Source organism: Pangasianodon hypophthalmus, chromosome 20 (genome assembly GCF_027358585.1).
Source record: "Pangasianodon hypophthalmus isolate fPanHyp1 chromosome 20, fPanHyp1.pri, whole genome shotgun sequence".
NCBI lineage: Eukaryota > Metazoa > Chordata > Actinopteri > Siluriformes > Pangasiidae > Pangasianodon > Pangasianodon hypophthalmus.
Window position 1 is genome coordinate 20,033,107 of NC_069729.1, and position 19,119 is coordinate 20,052,225.

The window sequence follows — 19,119 nt, forward strand, 5'->3', positions numbered from 1 at the left end:
AGCTGCACAATGTATAGAGTTACTATAGTGTGCAAAAAAATTGTTTTTCCATAGTGCAAACTGTTTGTGTTTGTGTGTGTCTGTGTGTGAGGTAGAACTATGCAGACTTCTGAAGTGTCCTCATTCAGTAGCCTGATTGCCTGAGGGTAGAAACTCCTCCTGAGTCTCTCTGTGTTGGTCCTCAGGATCCAGTAGCGCTTCCCTGATAGGAGCGCTGAGATGATACTGTTTCCAGGGTGGTGAAAGTCTTTTACAATCCTCCTGGCCCTGGTCTTGCATCGCTGGTTGTAGATGTTTGTGATGCAGGGGAGAGAATCCTGATGGCCTTCTCTGCTGCCCTCAACAGTCTGGACAGCACCCTCCGGTCCTTGGCTGTGGTGCCTCCAAACCAGGTGGTGATGCTCCTGGTGAGAAGACTCTCCACAGCCCCAGTGTAGAAAGCCTTCAGCACCCTGTGAGAGACCTTGAACCTGGCCAGGTATCAACTGGATGAATGGATAGATGGACAGACAGATAGATAGATAGATAGATAGATGGCGCAGTTCTCTTGCCTTTACAGTAATACACCCTGGTGCTGATGCTGCAGCTTTGGGTGGGCGGGGCCTAAATGTGACGCCACGACCTAGACGGGGATAGCCGGGAAACAGAGGTGGAGAGATGAGGGGAGGATCAGAGACAGAGGAGAGAGAGAGAGAGAGAGAGAGAGAGGAGCAATGCCTGCACCAAAGATAACACAAAGGAAAAAGACCCAGAGGGAATAAACTGATAAAAACGCGCTCAGTCCGGTTGAGGAGATGAACAGAAACCCTGACAAGGTAACGCTTTTTAATGCTTCATCTTTCCTTATCCTGGTAGTGAAGACTGGAGTTTATCCTATTGTTTATCCCTCACCTTCAGACAGAAGTCTCCCTCATTAAAGAGGGTTATTCTGATCAGATATTTTCGCTTTAAAGATATTTTCAAGGACATTAATGCAAAACACTACAGTTTTCGATGAGATGCGATGACCTGGATGCTCTTATATGTGCAAATACAATATAAAAATAATAATAAATATAAATATAAATATATATCACTGAAATTTTGAGTCTGAAGCCAGTGAAAATGAAAGAAAACGCCCTGTGAGTGAGAGGTTAATGTTTCTGTGGAGGAGAGAGTAAGCACGTGCAGTGCGCGCACCCCGCTCAGGCTGCGCATTGGCTGCAGTGATGCGCGCTCCCGATTCCAAGGATCTCCTCATCAGATCTTTTTTTTTTTTTTTTTTTTTTTAATAGAAATGGCTGCCTTCTCTGCGCCTCAGCTTTTTTCCCCCCACGTGTTTATTTTTGTTGCTGTGGCTTCCTCATTTTGGTGAAGTCGTTATGCACATCTGCACATTTTACTGGCTGTTCAGCTCAATGTCACCGTCAGTGCACTCATGCGGTGGAAAAGTGCACAGTAGGCATGTCCCAATAATCGGTTATTTGATATATAACGATCTGGAGCGCTGCAGGAATCTTGTTGAGTATTTCAAAACAGCTTTACTACACATTTATCCTATACACATCCTTTATACCATACACAAAACCGTGAAAAGGAAAAGGTCCAGGTTTTGCACTTAATGGTTTTCTGTCTGTTTTATCAAAAATATATCTGTCTAAAACATCTATAACAATGCTATTCATTGTGTAACGTTAACATATTAGTTAACAGCCAGTTTAGCTAGAAACAGTTAGCCATTAAATTGTGACCTGACAGGCCATGTATGTTTGCTATAATAATAATAATAATAATAATAATAATAATAATAATAATACTGATAATAATAATAGTGTCTAACATCAGCTTTAGATCTGTTGGTTTGGTTTATCATCCCATTAAAGTATTATTTTGATTAAAAGATTTAAACATGCGGATAAATATATAAGGAACAAAACATAGTGTCATGCTGTTAGAGGAAAATAATCAAAGATGGGGTGGTGTGATGAAGCGGAGTTACTGTTACCACCCTGATGTTGATTATTTTCCTATAAGAGCATGTCCCCATGAGTTTTATTCCTCCTATACAACAACAATTCACAAGCAATTACCTTTTAATATTAATTAAAGAATGGCATGTACTTTTGTCTCTTTATAGTTACATTTAATGTTGTGGAATGTGTGATAAAAAGTCAAGATATTTCACGACTGAACAAAATATTTGTAAGTGCCATTTTTTGATAGTGTGTGCAGAACTCCAGAGCGTGATGTCCTCTCCCGGAATGGGCACGCCCAGCGACCCCCTCTTAGCCAGCCCAGGGCGAGAGGGCTTCGGGACGGCCCAGGGTGACACATGGAGGCCGACCCTTCCCAAAACCTGCAGCTTCCCGACGTCCACCACACGGCACCTCAGCCACCGGGCCAATAGCTTCCAGAGGCATCCAAAACGGCGAAAGCTCATCCGCCCGTCTCCGCCCCCTCCGCCCAACACGCCATGCCCGTTGGAGCAGCTGGACTTCAGTGATCTGCCTCCACGCCGCACTTTTCCTGACCTCCTCTTCAACGGCTGCATCCTGTTCGGCATCGAGTTCAGCTACGCCATGGAGACAGCCTACGTTACCCCCTTGCTTCTTCAGATGAATCTGCCTGATCAGTTCTACAGCCTCGTGTGGTTCATCAGCCCCATATTAGGTACCTCAGGACCATATGGCTACTCTTTTTTTTTTTTTTTTTTTTAAAAACATAATTAAAATTAATAATAATAAATGAAATAAGAATTAAAATAAGTAACTAAAATGTGATCTGATAAAAAAAAGGGATTCTTTTATGCTCAATTCTCAAATCAACTGAGAAAATCAATATTTTTTAAATTCAAAAACTCATCACTCAATGGGCTTCTTGTGCCTTTTTTTTTTTTTTTTAAATAAATTTTTTAAATAAATGTTATAAATGTTTTACAAGATTAAAATATTACACATCAGTCATCATAACATCCCACCCTCTCTTTTTTGTCAACCTCAGGGTTCCTGCTTCAGCCGATTCTTGGAGCGTGGAGTGATCGGTGCACGTCACGCTTTGGCCGCAGGAGGCCTTTTATCTTTGCCTTGGCCATCGGTAAGCACTGTGATATCACCTAAAAATACACTGAGTCATCGTTTTCCCTCTCTAGATTGTATCTAAAGCTGTGCATTAGTGAATCATAGCCAGGTCATGTGACTCAGCATGGGTCGGTGAGGTATGTGATGATGAAAAAAGGGAGAGTGTGAACGATATGGAACAGGAACAAAGTGTTCCTCTTTCAGCTGCTCCCGTTAGGAGTCACCAAAGTGGATCACTGATCCACATATTTGATTTGGCACTGTTTTTACAATTTTATATGGGCTTGGAAGCAGCACTAAGAGTGCACAGTTGGTTCCCTGGCCGGGACTCGAACCCGGGCTGTAGCGGTGAGAGCCCAGCCTTAATTTTTGAGCACTATTTATATATTTACATTTTTTACAATCTGTGTGTGTCAGGTCTGATTGTGAAATTTGTGTATAAAATATCTCTGATTTCACACTATAAGAAGATAAAAGACAAGAAGTCTTACCTTGTCATCACCGTATAGCTGCAATAATGTAAATTTGAACCCTGATATTCCACAACACTAAATGTAACTATAAATGGATATAAAGTATGATGTCTTTCCTTTTTTGAATAATTGCCAATTCCTGTGGTATAAGATGAATAAAACACTTCGGAACGTGCTGTTACAGGAAAATAAACTTTGAGGTTGTAACAATAACTTCATCAAATCACCCTGTCACTTATTATTTTACTATCACATCATGACATTGAGTGTTTTATTCCTCTTTTACCACAGCAATGTATTATGTAGCAGAACTACATAACTGAAGCCTCACCCAAAAGCATCCCCTAATCTAAATCTAGCAACAACAATATTGTTACCACCACCCATCTCCTTGGTTTTTAAATTGTAAATGAGAACTGGTTCTCAATTGACTTACCTGGTTAAATAAAGGTTATTATTATCCTTTAGTGCTCAGGTTACCAACCCTGGTCCGGCTGAGCCCGATGTCATGCACATTTTAGTGTTCGAGCCAGAACGTGCAAGATAGGGGGCTCTACGGAAATGTATAAACAACAGCAGAAAGATGCTATTCACAAATTACAGTCAATATGCTTTTAAGCTTTCCGGTTTATCCTCCATCTGGCTGTTTAATTGATTCAGACTCTGTTTCATGAATAACCCATTCTCTGTGTGGCCAGGTGCTCTGCTTGGTCTAACGCTGGTGCTAAATGGGCGGGACATCGGATCTACGTTGGCAGACACTGCTGTTAATCACAAGTGGGGCATCGTGCTGACCGTGTGCGGAGTGGTTCTGATGGACTTCAGTGCTGACTCAGCGGATAATCCCAGCCACGCATACATGATGGATGTGTGCAGTCCAGAGGACCAGGATAGAGGCCTCAACATCCATGCCCTTCTGGCAGGTCAGAGTTCAGTGTTTATGAGCACTGTACTTTTCATACTGTTCCACCAACTGTTAAAGGTGTAGTTTGTAATTTTTAAAAGTGTTTCTAGACATTTAAAAGCATATGATTCCTACAAAGATACTTTTCCAACATTGCCATAGTATAGATCTGGCTTTTTGTTTTTCCGATCCAGGCTTCTAATTTACATTTTTCAGGACTGGAAATTAGCTCAGAACACATCTCCTCACCGCCACCACTTTTCCTTTAAAAGCAACCCATTATGAATATGCAGTTTTAACAGAGGAGGTGGGGTTAGTTGGGGTAAAGCAAAAGGCTTTTCACTGCAAATGCAGTTCACATCACAGACAGCAGGCGACTCTAAAATTACGTCAAAAATAGTTCAACTTTACTACTGTGCAAACCATTCACTTAATCTGTGCAGGTCTGGGGGGTGGATTCGGTTACATCGTGGGCGGCGTGAACTGGGACCACACCGAGTTCGGCAAGTTGATGGGAGGTCAGCTTCGAGTCATCTACCTGTTCACCAGCATAACCCTTATAATCACTACAGCTCTGACGCTTACTAGCATCCCTGAGCGTCCTCTTCTGCAGTCTCAAAAAAGGAGCTCGAAACATTTGAAGAGCCCCATCCTACCTCTGCCACCTTCTCCTCCTCCAACCGCTGGAGCCCTTCAGGAGGTGGAAGAGGAGGAGGAAGGTCTTTACAGCTACCAGTTCTCTGGCCGTAGGTACCCGGATTGTTTGGGACACTCGTGTAGTGCCAATGCGAGGCTCTGTGCAGGTCTCACCAGCCCCATCTCCCCTCTCAGCCCTCTGACACCCAAATATGGCAGCTTTATCAGCCGAGACAACACTCTGACAGACATTAACGAGTTTGCATCATCCTTGGGAACATCATACATAGATAGCGTGCTGATTGACTGTTACACTGGACAGCACATGCCCCAACCGTTGAAGCCGGAGACCATGACTCCATGCCTTCCTATGGGAGAAACTCCTCCTGCTCAGGTGTCACAGCTGGTCGAGGCACCGTCTCCAGCTGCCAACTCTCAGGAAAGGGAATTATCTCAACCAAACGGAGATCTGCAGGAAGCGGAAAGATTAGAGGCTATTGATGAAGTTCAAGCCAGTGAATGTTTGGAGTTGAATGAAGCATCTGAGCTCAGTGAGGCTCCGCAGGATGGTGGCAGATTAAAACGAGGAAGCATCACCTCAGGGATCCTAAAACGCCCTCAGAGTCTGGCCTTAATGGACGAGCCGCTGATTGGCCCCAGCAACGTTCTGGAGAACGGACGTAGACGCACTGTTACCTTCAGCCAGCAGGTGAGTCTTTAGTGTGTTTTAATGACAGAATAATAAGGACCACTACAAGGTATGGCCTTTCAGTCTGTACTGTAGTTGTAAGCATTTACCTTTATTTTTTATAGAAACACATGCTAATGCTAAATAGAGATTTACTGCAGACAAGTATTGTCATAACAGCTCTCAAGAAATGCTTTGACTCTGTTTATACTTGGTCATCTCATGCATACCAAGTAGGTACATCCACACAAAAAACAGGTGTAAAAAAGGTGTAAAAGCAACCAAGACATTTACACATTTTTTTTTTTAAATCCAATCCTGGCAGTGTACAAGTGTCCCACTGAGGGTGTCTTCCTGTCTTTGTTGTCATTTTTATAGTAACAAATTACACATGGTGGAAAACCTGTTATTTAACAAACAAAAGTATATTAATTGGTAAGGTGAAGGAGACGTTTATTTAACATTTATGGAAACAGTGTCCAGTGTCAGCATTTTATAAGGGTCACAGGTAAACCTATAACTTTATATTTTCTGACACAGGAAAGTTTTCAGGACAGAGGACTTTATGCTTTGTGGTTTCTCTAAAAAACCCCATGTTTTTTATGTCACTGTGTTTCCAGTTTGTCTATCCTTCCATCAAAGATTCTAGTTAGTGTGATATCTATCTCGAGAATGAGTTGTTGAATGATTGTAAGATTTATATGGAATTATCATTGTAAACAGCAGATGGCCTGATTAGATTTTGTTATCAATCCAAACAGGATCAAGGTCACAGCAATGTCAGATGTCTAAAATAATATTTCTTCCTTCATGTTAGAAGTACATTTTAAGGGTATTTCTAAGAGAGGCTGGTGAGCGAACGACTGTTTATAGCTGCTAGAATATAAGCAACTAAATTGTTGTGCAGATGTTTCAACATAAAATTGTAACTATAAATGGATAAACAGTATAATGTTGTTCTTTAATCAATAAAAAAAAATAGAACTGAAAGTCTGGTGCAAAATAGACAGATTTGACTGCAGGTGGAAATAAATGTCATTAAAATATCATTAGCAATCGATTCGGATAAAAGATGCATGAAACAAGCAGAATTCTAACACCAGCCAGAAGGAGTCCAGTCAATCGTGTGACTTTTTTTGTGCTGCATCTTTTAATTTTCTATCCAGCACACTTTACAACAGTATGAACAGCAGTCATCATGCTGGATTTACTGGTCAGATAGATGCAAATCTGTATTAAAGAACTGCAATGGGAATTTTTTAGTTTTATATTATTGTTATAATACATTATTATTACTGCAATACACTTTTCCTCTCCAGGTTGCCAACATCCTCCTAAATGGGGTGCAATATGACAGTAAGCTCAGTGACAACGCAGAGGTTATAGACACTCAGATGTCTCTGAAGTTGCTCTGTATCGCCATCTACAGGATGCCCCCGTCCCTGCGCAGCCTGTGCACCAACCACTTCCTGGGTAAGCCCAAGCAGTGAACCATTTAACCAGGATTCATTGAAACTCAGAAATATCATTGTGTGTTTTCTGCAGGCTGGTTGTCCTTCGAAGGCATGTTACTTTTCTACACGGACTTCATGGGCGAGGTGGTGTTTGGGGGCAACCCCAAGGCACCGGACAAGTCTGAGGCCTACCAGCGTTACAATGCCGGGGTCAGCATGGGCTGCTGGGGCATGTGCATCTACGCATTTAGTGCTGCTTTCTACTCAGGTCAGTATTCAGGAACATGAGCGTACCAACATGGTGAATTTTCCCCCTGTAATGTATGTGTGTTCCTCAGCCATCCTGGAGAAGCTGGAGGAACGATTCTCTCTGCGCTCTTTGTATTTCTTCGCCTACCTGGCGTTCGGCTTGGGCACAGGTCTGGCCACGCTCTCCACCAACCTGTACGTGGTGCTGCCTCTTTGTGTCACCTATGGAGTCCTGTTCTCCTCACTCTGCACGCTGCCTTATTCGCTGCTCTGTGAATATTACCAGAGCCCACAGGTAAGAAGAGAGCACAGTGCACTCAGTGTTACACTATATGGACAAAAGTATGTGCACCCCTGACCATCACACTCATATGTGGCTCTTCCCCAAAATGTTGTCACAAAGTCTGAAGCACACAATTATGTAGAACGTCTCTGTGTGCTGTAGCATTACAGTTTCCCTTCACTGGAACTAAGAGACTCCAACCTGTTCCAGCATGACAATGCCCCTGTGCACAAAGCGAGCTCCATGAAGACATGGTGTGTGAAGGTTGGAGTGGAAGAACTGGAGTGTCCTGCACAGAGCCCTGACCTCAACCCCACTGAACACCTTTGGGATGAACTGGAACACCGACTGAACCCCAGACCTCCTCGACATCCCAACATCAGCGCCTGACCTCACTAATGCTCTTGTAGCTGAATGAACACAAATCCTCACAGCCACGCTCCAACATCTAGTGGAAAGCTTCCCAGAAGAGTGGAGCTTATTATAACAGCAAAGATGGGGGAATAAATCTGGAACGAGATGTTCAACAAGCACATATGGGTGTAATGGCAAGGTGTCAACAAACTTTTTCCATACAGAGTATGTATGATTAGGTTTGCAGAAACAAAATTGTATCAGTTTGTTTCTCAATGCAATTCAAATCAAGAACAGCATCGATTCCTCAGTGTTGCATACAACAGAGCAACACTGTCCCTCCTTATTCACTACTGACCAAGGAGCACAGACGTTGGTACCACATGACCTCACGAAATGTAAGATATTAAAAATGCAGCAGCCAATTTTCATGGCACTTAGGTTGCATTTGTGGAGATCATACATCCATGCATTAATCTCTAATGAGCCTCGCCCTGCACACTAATACCTGCTCTTCCTCTTTGAGATGAAATCTCTTTTACGTCAGGCGACTACACTCAGTACGAACATCTAATGCATCCTGAGTGGGAGTGATGTTGAAACTGAGTGAATATTATGTGTTATTTAGTGTTATTTCTAGTGTTATGAGAACATTTAAATGAAACAGATGAAGTGGTGAGAATTTTAGCAAATGATATACAAATAGGACAGATTTCATAATTCATGTCTCACTATTAGTAAATATCTATTTGAATAGCATCAGTTGAATAAAATATACTTGAAATAAAGACTACTTGGTACAGGACAGACTTTTGGACTTTCCTGTGCATAACCTCAAATGTAATTCATATCAATTATCCGTGCGTATGTGTGTTTGCGTGTGTGTGTGTCCGTGTGTGTGTGTGTGCGCACTCTGTCGTAGTTCTGCGGCTCCACAGAGGACGGCACCAGGAGGGGCATGGGGGTGGACATCTCTCTTCTCAGCTGCCAGTACTTCCTGGCCCAGATCCTGGTCTCCGTGGCGATGGGACCTCTGACTTCACTGGTGGGCGGGGCTCAGGGCGCGATGTACTTTGCGAGCCTCATGTCATTTGTGGGCTGCCTGTACTCCTCGCTGTGTGTGGTGTACCAGCTGCCACCTCCGGAGGGTGAGCGCTCGCAGAGTGAGAGCCAACCACTACTGGTGCACATATAAACACACACACACACACACACACACACACTCTCATAGAGGCCTGTAAACATACATATACATGCACATGAATTTTTACAAGCACTAATCACTGCTATCATGTCTCACATCATGCAAGAAACTTTTTGTAAACTTTTTTATTACCCAAGGCATGTTTGATTCCCTTTGCATACACTAAGTGTGTTTACATGCACAGTAATAATCTGATCTAATTATCTGATTTCGGCAGTTATAAGTTAATTAACTTGGTTACATGAACAGCATACTGCGATATTGCGTATTAGATCATGACACCTTGGTTTTAGATTATATTCAATATTCAGATTATTCCGCACATACACGTATACCATTAATATGATATCAACCGTTTACCGAATTCTGTACAAGTGTGTACGTGTAACCGGTCAAAAACACAATGTTTTGTGCAATTCGAAAACATAAAAATAAAATTTCCCTAAAACATAGTTGCCCCATGTTAAAACAAATATGCTTCAGGTTCCAAAAATCAGTGTAGATGTGTGCATGTCATATTTAGAAAGAAATGTGATTACTGACTCACTCAGGTTTCTGACTGCCCCTGATTTAGCCCTGTAGATCCCAAATAATGCACGCTAAAAAGTGGGCGTGTTGCAGGTGGTTTACAAAGAATAACTGCGTATATATATATATATATATATATATATATATATATATATATATATATATATATATATAAAATTATATTGCGTATAAAGTTTTAGAAAACAATTGTGTCGTTTAGGGTTTTGTGTGTGTGTGCTGTTTGCTCTTAATAGCTGTGATGAGTTCAGATCTCCAAGAGACTCCCGGAAGAGCCAAACTGAAACTAAACCTTAATAATAACATAGATTAAAGGCGATGAAATGTGGCCAGAAAAAGAGGAATCCGTCCAAAATAAGATACGAACACAAAATAAGCGTGTGATCAGGTCATAGTGTAACATGAACGAACTTTTCTACAGTCTTTATTTAAATGCTGTTGGATTCGGAACTGATGTTGAGATACTAACACAATCCTAACTTACTACATGAATACGTAACATTTATATTTTCTCTTTGTCTCTGTGTTGGAAACAGATTTTTATTACACGCTTTCTGGACGTAGTAACGTGACTCTGCACGTGCTAAATGAATCTATTTGCATTGACTCCACCCCATTTTTTTAGCACTTTTCAGTAAAAACAACCCAAAGTGCATATTCATTAAGGCAGGCACGTTTTTTTGCTCGTATGCTCGTATGCTCCGTTTTTTTTTTTTTAAATACGTGCAAACTTGCAGTCAGTCAAGGCCCCAAAGTTTTCCCATGATCACATTACTTCGTATCACATTAGTTCATAATTTTTTAAAGCCCTCTGCTGCATTCAAAACGATTACAAATCTAAATAAATACCTAAAACAAAGAAGAAGCACTGAAGATGATGCACTAGATGATGCAGTTTTCCTAAGGTGCTTTTGAAATTATGTGGCGATGAACAAAAGTCTGATTTTATTTTTTTTTCTGTTTGCAGTTAATTTTTTTTTCAGTATCAGATTACTTTGCACATGTAAACATACTTAGTGTAGTTTCATGGTAAAGAAAAACTAAGCCTACACACACATCTACATGTATCACAGATTTCATTACCCTGTCTTTCCTCTCACGATTCTGTTCAGCCAAAACATCATGAATGTTGGAGATATGTGAGAGCGTCCGAGTCGTATGTGGGTATGGGTTTGATTTTATTTTATTTTTTTTAACTGCAGGAAACAGGAAACATTATCAATCCAAAGACGTTTAATAAAACTCGATGATAAAACAGAAACTACTCTCACATATCAAGATGCAGTGATACGCCCAGTGTCTGTGAACATGGAGATGATTGAAGATGTCTGGTGTAAATGTGCATGGGAATCAGCACTGATGCCTCACCCTACGTTCACGCTAGCAGGTAGCTTCGTTTTCAGATTAGCAAAGCAATCTTCACTAGCTACGTACACTCACCAGAGGTTCCAACAATCTCTGCTACTTCTTTCCAAACTTTATATTTCTTCGTAACGTGTATATTCATATTTATTGAGAGGTCGTACAGTATATGGCACGAACAGATGAAACCATGGTTACTTTTTTTTTCAATTCCATTTTTGTGTCAAACTGTAAATGGGAATTAGAGTTGTGAGTGGGGAACTGAAGAAACGTCGGACCACAGGTGCCGTAGTATTGGCCGGAGGAATCATTCGAGCGAACTGTTTGGATTTCTCTCTTTACCAGGTCAAAATCTCAATTTCAAATTCGTTTGCTGCTAAAATCATGGCTCCGTTTTCGCACTCGTCCACAGAAAACGAACGTAACGTTGCCTGGCACTTGCTCGGGTGAACGTAGGGTAACTTCAGGCCTCTGTTTCTGCCTGTGAGGCAGTAAAACAGAGAATGTGTCTACAGATTTCTTTAGTTTGCATACACTAGCATTAGGCTAAGTGTAGTGTATTTAATAGCAAAAACAAACAAACAAACAAACAAAAAAAAAACATCCTAGTCCACGTGCATGTTTCTGAGACGCAACTTGACAGATGGATGCAAAGATTCAGAATCATAAACCATGGATTTATGGAGAATATGAGCTTTTGATTTTCTACTCAGCTGAGCGGTGTTTGAGTTGACTGCATGCGCTCGTTGAAACTTACCCGTTTATTAAAAAAAAAAAAAAAAAAACCATCCTCAGAACACTCTGGGATGGTCACAACCATGTCGCGACACCCTACGCTTTTTTTTTCCTTTTTTTTTTTTTTAAAAAACACTCTTCCGCCTGCTGCCATGTGATCTGGCGTGATGGTTGTAATGATGACGGTGGTTCTTGTCATTATCAGGCAGAGCGGATGTTGAGACTGGAGTGTGAGCGACTACAGCTCAGCTGTAACGGAGAAGTGCCCACTACAGAAGAGACGAGCGAGCCAAATCCACTTTTTTTTTTTGGCCAGCAGGCAACAGATCAGGAAGACACATTAGGAACTAAAGTGGACTCAACATGAGACTCAAAAAGTACAATGCCTTCATATTCCACTAGGGGGCAAACTTACTGCTTTTTCAGTGCAAGTAACACAAAATGTCGAACTGTTCTGCGATTTTTGGATTTCCAGAATTCAGCAGCTTTGGGCAGTCAGGGGGGGAAGGGAGGAGAGAAAAAAAAAAAAAAAAAAAAAAAAAAAAAACACCAGAAGCTGAACATGTCAATAAAGCTTAACACTGTCTCTAGACTTTTTTCAGTTTATCTAAGCATGCTTGAGAGAAAAAAAAAATAAATAAAAAATTTTAAATGGAAATTGTTGAGCAATAGCAACTCAGGAATTACGAAGTGCTTGAATTAACTATTTCTAAACTCATTTGAGGAAACATTTTCAGTATCAAAATAAATCAATTAGTTACTTATTCATATTCAAAATAGAAATGGGGGTAAAGTTTATAGTCTATCGTGCTGGATGATGAGATTAAATGAGATGACGCACGCAAAAGACTTCGGGTCAGGTGAGAAACAGCAACACAACATCGGTTTAAAAAGACGAGTGATTTTATTTATACGCCTGAACCAGAATATACAAAGCAGTGGTCAAAAGCAACCAAAACACAAAACATCAGTGCCAGCATGTTGACCGTTTCCCATCCTGCACTGCCCACACGGAAAAAGAAAAAAAAAAAAAAAAAAAAGGGAAACAAAAACCCAAACTGTACATAAGGACGTAAAAAAAAAGAAAGGTACAAACCTTTTGGAATGCATATGAAACAAAAGACCAAAAACCTTAAGGTTTAAGAGGGGTTAATTAACATAAGCTAGCCAGGAAAGGACAAAGTTATCTTTTCTTCTCTCGTGCACTAAGGAGACCCATTCATGGACGCCATCTGTTGTGTTAACAGATAAGCTGAAGCAAGGGATTAACTACTAGCAGCAGAAAACAGCCAGGATCAAAATGTTGTCCATTAGCCCCTGCTTAAAACTTTTATCTTTGGTCTTAAGTGAATCTGAATTATATGATCACCCATATAAACATCAGAACATGAAGGGGAGGAAGAAAAAAAAAAAAGGTACGTTATATACGTCACGGCTTGTACGTTTTTACGGGTGAGCGTCTGCTGGTCAAAAAAACGCAGTAGAATATGTGCTTGCACATGAAACTTGTGCATAAAAAAATTCTCTTAGATTTTTTTTTTTAATAACAGAACCCTAACATGTTGTTCCTACACCAATAAATAACATCATACAAAAGTGGGGGGGGAAAAGGGGGGAGGGGAGAAAAGGGGGTCATGATGTTACAGGCTTCAGTGTGATCGAATCTCTCGTGAGGGCGGGGCGATAACAGAATGAAAATATACACAGAAGCACAAACTCTACTAGGTCAGATTGACCAAAAAACAGAGGAAACGCTCTAGGCCGTCGCTTCAGCCTCGGCTTCTGTGGATTCGCCGTTCTCCTCCGTCTTCTGTTTCTTTGTTTCGACCGACTCCTAAAGGCACAAAAGATTCAGTAAGACAAATGATGCCAACGCTGGACATGAAGTTGCTGGGTGTGTGTATGTGTGTGTGGTTTTTTTTTTTTCTTTTTGGAAAACATCGTTTTGAAACCCACCTCCTCCTCTGCAGGACGTTTCACTGCCTGCCCATCTGCTTCCTCTTCAGCAGCCTTCTCCTCCTCACCCTCCCCCTCTGCAGCTGCTCCACAACACAATTTTCGCTTTAATTACTGAACGACAACGTACAACGTACCACTGACTCATAAAGCGGTAATGACTTACGCTCTTCGGCTGCTTTGTCCTCTTTGTCGGTTTCTTCGTGAGACGCACCGTTAGTCTGTCAGGGGAGTTTGGGTGTTTTTTTGTTATTTGTCATTTGTGAAGTATTAAAAAAAAAAACAGCTGAGATACAAGGGTTTTTTTTTTTGGATGCATCTCACTCTGAGTCACTTTAAAAGTTATCAAGTACATGATTTACTGTGTTGTGGGAGGTCCATTAATAACATTCCACAGACACTGAGACTTCATACTGCTGATAAACAGGCACGTAGCCAACGCTAATACCATCTCTGACTGTGCTACATCTGTGGAAGTTCACAAACCTAAACAAAGAGCACAACCTGCACAGCAGCAGGGCAGAAGGTGGGCCTGCTGTGAGTCGCCCGACACCTGCATCATGAGCTGTTATACAGTGACAAAAGCCTCACAAGGCCTGCTGGGAAATCCCCCCTTTTTACATACCGCCGTGCCATTAGCAGGTGCGTCTCCGTTGCCGTTCTCCTTCTTGTCCTCCTGAGCCTCCTCCACAACTTCTTTCTTCTCCTTCAGATCCTATAAAACACACACACACACACAACAGTTTAGAAAGTCAGCTAAACATCACACAGTTACAGGTTTACAGCACATCTGAGAAACACTTGCTTTGTTCCTTCACTTCATGGACACCTTTGCAATTCCGCTTTCTGGCGTTAATTTTATCTAGTTACTGAGTGGAAGTTTATTTTCTTCCGCCCACGATGAGCAGAAGCAGCGTCATGACCGCAGAGCTAATTTAAAAAAAAAAAAAAAAAAAAAAAAAAAAAAAAAAAAAAACACGCTCCAATGTACAAGTTTTGTACGTTATATCCCATTCTCATTATTATTACTCTGTTCTCTTTAACAGAAAGTAAATATAAGCTACAAGCCTACTTTTGTTTTGTGTTTTTTTTTTTCCCGTTACACCGCACGCGACTGTTTAGAATCACCGTCAAACGTTTCCAGCCAATCAGATGGAGCCAGATTCCGAACGCAACTCGCTCTCGCGCTTCTAACGGCGCGTGCCCGAATCCCAGACAAAGGGCAGCGCGTGGCCATAAGGAACAATGCTTGAGTGAGTGAGTGAGTGAAGAAGGAGAAGCGCGCGCTCTTAATGTACAACAATTTCCCGCCCATTTGTTAGGGCTCGCGATGTAATTTCAAAATGAAACAGAATTCGAAATTCGTTATGACCGTTTTTTTTTTTTTTTACCTCACACCTCAAGCTGAAGCTGGTGGCCATTTAAGGCCAAAAACGAAATGTTCCTTTTCCAAAAATGGAAAAAAAACCAGTCGCGTTGCCCTTCGTTAATCCGCCAGTAAATAAGATAAAAGCAGCGTATGTCAGTATATCGATAATAAGTGCCTACATACATCGAAACAAAGCTTAGACAAAGACAGTTAACTACATACCGCGCTCGTTAGCTAGGAAGCTAACAGCACCTAACGCTCGGCTGATGGTTTTCTGTGGTACCCAGTGATGAAACGAATTTAACTAGCAACACTAGGTTATATACCTACAGCACAAACCTTCAACTACTCGCTTTGTGTCACTACAATCCATCATTTTACAACACATTGTTAGGCTTTTTTCCACGAATTTTCACACCAAATGAAATAAAATCCGTTTCACCTGACTGGAAAGTTGAGGTTTTTCACAATTTGCTTAACGTTCATATTTCCCTAAACTTACCTTTGCGGTAATCTCTGTGGCGGTGGTCGTGTCTACAGCTGTATCGGCCATTTTTACTAAGAAAAATAACTTTAAAAAAAAAAGTAGTTGTGGTGTTTAAAAAAAAAAATCCTCGTGCTACAGGACTGAGGTAGGACGCAGTGAGACGCGGGGAGGAAGAGTGAATCAAAACCGCTTCAACCTGAGAACTGAAAGGACCGAGCTAACCGCTGAGAAATCTGATTGGACAGATAATTCCTCGCGAGTTTTCATTGGTCGAGAGAATACAGCAAGTATTTCAGGCACTCTTATTGGACAAGCGAGCGTCGCTCATTTTTAAAGCCCGCCTCCAAGCTCCTCCTACTAAACAAACCGGCTCTCCGTGTTCCTATTGGTGAAATATTATGTACTGGCTTTTAACCGGTCTTTTACAAAATGGACTCGCGCCAAATAGGTAGTTCATACACAGGAAACAGCCAAATAAAGTCAATATTAGAGTTTGATTGAACACTTTTTATGATTTGTGTTCACATCCTGTCGTTAATGGAATGCTCAGTGTGGTACAGATCATACCTGATCAACTCTTCTTTTTTTTTTTTTTAAGGGGAAAGTAGACCATGCATGCTCAGAAAGTCGCTAGAATTCCCCCAAGTGACGTCATAAGCTAATCTGCATACTGAGTGAATCCTCATGATTCTTTGCATATCAAAAACATGAAGAAGCAAGATTTTGTGAAGACACAATAGAAAAAGAATAAGAATAGAATAAGAATAGAAGAGTTTTATGGAATTGGAAATAACAGGTTATAATTACGTATTTCGTAAAGAAAGAAGAAGTGTTTGGTCATGTCACCACAAACTATCTACATATTTACAAAATCCTATAATTCCTATCCAGAATGTGGACCAAAAGAAGCAAAGGTAGTGAGTAGTCAGGAAATAGACACAAGGAAATGGATACAGTTGGAATCATTTGTTTTTAGTACTGTGAATATCACCAAGAAGACAGTTTAAAATGAAGCACAAAGAAGCGCACTGCTGCAACAGTCAGTGGTGATCACTGGGAACGGCGGCTCACACAAGTGCAACTCAGTCAGGCTTTACACACTGGTGGCTAGTCGTGTGAACCTGCTCTCTCATTTTATATAACCAGCAGCTGTGACGTGAGCTGGAGAGCCTTATCATATGCAGGATAGTCGCTAATATCTGCTCAAAAAGTCAGTAGATTTGTCACTAGGCTCTTTTTTGAGCCTATAAAGGCACTAAAGGGGTCTTAAACTAGCGACAAAGTTGCTAAACTGGCAACACTAAACTTATATATATATATATATATATATAATATGTGTGCTCAATAATAATTTTCAGCAGCTGTCCTATCTTTTCTAATCCCATCATGGACATCCTGCATGCCCCTGACTCTACGGTCTACACACACAGGCCCAAACAGCCGCTGCGTCTTTGTTTACAACCGCTATTTCATTAGCATGTTGTGTGTAAAGGCCATTGTGCCCTAGATTGAGATGCTCCATGTGGCTGTTTTGTTCTCAGTCAGGAGCAACACTTTGACATGCTAACTCCTCCCTCACCCACTCCTCCAAAAGCCCATACACAAATCTCCTCCCTTTTCATATTATAACTCATTGTGAAATCGTCATTGTTTGGCCTGATTCTGCGTCTGTTAAAGAAGCATACCTGTTGAACCAGGAACAAAACCCCACTGTGCCTGCTATCATCCTTCTTCCTGGTGTCATGTGGATCTTTATATTTATGAAAATGTGAATGGGTATTTCTTCATATACTGTGCACATTGAGCATTTTGCCCTGCATAACTGTGGACATTTTCACCGGATGATAACCTGGCCTAAAAATATCACAGTCTCACAGTATTAACAACAAGGTTATTGTCAAATCATACATTGTGACTAACCGTGAAACTGTGACGCTGTCTACTGTGGAGTAATCATTTCTGAACACCACCAATGCAGATTCATCAGATCCTATAGCAAGAATGAATGATTTTTCTCTCTTTTTTATTTTTGAAGAAGAAAGAAGTCACAGATGGTATGTAGTCATGGTAATCATAGTAAAATGCTCCCTGAGGGATCCAATCAGTTTGGATATTATTGAGATCTAGACATGGACATTGAATGTTTGGATTGGATTTAAACTTTAAAGGTTAAGCAAAATATTTAAACAACATTATCAAAAAAAAAGAATCTATTAGAATCTATCAACAGGTCAAGCCTTACATTCATCATTCTCCTGATTAGTAGAAAACGAAAGCAGAAAAAATGACTTGTCTTTCATTATTAGTTTCATTATTATTATTAGTTTCACTACTGAATTATGTGCTTTATACCCCAGCACTTTTGAAATATTGATTCTGATTGGTCAGAAGGTTGATTCATTTTCTCTAACAGCAGCTCTGACAGTAATGAAGCTGCAAATCACAGGTTTATATTAATGCACTTGTTCTAATACTTTATCATTTCTATAGTAACAGCTCATTCACAGGGACCTGAACTGCACAAATTGATTAAAAATGTGCGTAATTGTTGATATGGTGAAGTTTTCTGTAAGGAGACATTTATTTAACAGTTAAGAAAGGAGTATCCAGTGTCAGTGCTTTGTAACAGCTATTCAGGAGAGAGGATTTTACGCTCTGTGGTTTCTTGGTAACATGACAAGCTGTTTTTTTTTTTAAATTAACTAAGGGACAGAAAAAAGAGAGGCTGATGCTGGAATGACAGCATGGTTTATAGCTGTAAACTAACTTGTTTTGTGGATGTTCCTCAACAGTAAATGTAACAATTGACAGATAAAAATAAACATGGACTTCAGAACATGATGTTATTGGAAAATAATCCACTTTGATAATCAGCAGTAAAGCCGCTTTATCACTCCACTCTGTTGTTGATCATTTTTCTATAACAGCACAGCATGAAGTGTTTTATTCCTTACATAATATTCATAACTAATAAAATAAGCCAAGGGGTTAAAGCTTTTCTGAAGTTCCTGTACAGTCTTCTGTGGTCTTGGAGACCTACATTTCATGAGATGAGATGATGAGATGATGATAAAAATTGACTTGACTTGATCACCAGAACCAATGCTTGCAACTGGAACTGTTCAGAAATCATTTTTCCCACAGTGCAAAGCTTTCCAAGGCCACGATCACAAGTTTTCCAAAGAGAACGTTATAATTATGGCCAGGCGGATGACGGCTGCAATTATGCACAGAGATGAAAGCACTAAAATGTGTTGCAATCCCAAACCTAAAACCACAGAGCTCCACACGTTGTGCTTTGGGTGCAGATCTTGGTGTGGAGATGACAGCATTCGAGACTGCTGAAGGAGATTAATGAACATA

At 40.8% G+C, this 19,119-nt stretch overlaps 2 protein-coding genes across 3 annotated transcripts; one reads left to right on the top strand and one right to left on the bottom strand.

Annotated features, from left to right (window-relative positions):
* The first annotated feature begins 654 nt into the window (after positions 1–654).
* slc45a1 (solute carrier family 45 member 1) lies at positions 655–13,486 on the top strand. 2 transcript variants are annotated; one of them, XM_034314369.2, is made up of 10 exons: positions 655–815; positions 2,203–2,649; positions 2,980–3,072; positions 4,228–4,452; positions 4,877–5,778; positions 7,077–7,230; positions 7,303–7,479; positions 7,550–7,755; positions 9,020–9,245; positions 12,150–13,486. In XM_034314369.2, exons 2-10 carry the CDS (start codon positions 2,226–2,228, stop codon positions 12,176–12,178), a joined length of 2,436 nt encoding a protein of 811 aa, XP_034170260.2. In that variant the 5' UTR covers positions 655–815; positions 2,203–2,225; the 3' UTR covers positions 12,179–13,486. The 2 variants fall into 2 exon arrangements, with proteins under 2 accessions (XP_034170260.2, XP_026788358.3); XM_026932557.3 differs by lacking the exon at positions 12,150–13,486 and having other exon boundaries at positions 9,020–9,939.
* si:ch211-222l21.1 (prothymosin alpha) lies at positions 12,830–15,969 on the bottom strand. Its single transcript, XM_026932528.3, has 5 exons — positions 15,772–15,969; positions 14,526–14,615; positions 14,067–14,121; positions 13,901–13,983; positions 12,830–13,778 (listed from the first exon to the last, which is right to left on the bottom strand). The coding sequence occupies exons 1-5, from the start codon at positions 15,820–15,822 to the stop codon at positions 13,701–13,703; spliced, it is 357 nt and encodes a 118-aa protein (XP_026788329.3). The 5' UTR covers positions 15,823–15,969; the 3' UTR covers positions 12,830–13,700.
* Positions 15,970–19,119: the final 3,150 nt, after the last annotated feature.

Coding starts and splice junctions, on each gene's coding strand:
- slc45a1 (XM_026932557.3), top strand. CDS start 2,226: ATGTCCTCTCCCGGAATGGGCACGCCCAGCGACCCCCTCTTAGCCAGC. Junction 4,453..4,876: donor CATCCATGCCCTTCTGGCAG/GTCAGAGTTCAG, acceptor TAATCTGTGCAG/GTCTGGGGGGTGGATTCGGT. Junction 7,231..7,302: donor GTGCACCAACCACTTCCTGG/GTAAGCCCAAGC, acceptor TGTTTTCTGCAG/GCTGGTTGTCCTTCGAAGGC.
- si:ch211-222l21.1 (XM_026932528.3), bottom strand. CDS start 15,822: ATGGCCGATACAGCTGTAGACACGACCACCGCCACAGAGATTACCGCA. Junction 14,122..14,525: donor CACCTGCTAATGGCACGGCG/GTATGTAAAAAG, acceptor CTCCCCTGACAG/ACTAACGGTGCGTCTCACGA. Junction 13,779..13,900: donor AACGTCCTGCAGAGGAGGAG/GTGGGTTTCAAA, acceptor TTGTGCCTTTAG/GAGTCGGTCGAAACAAAGAA.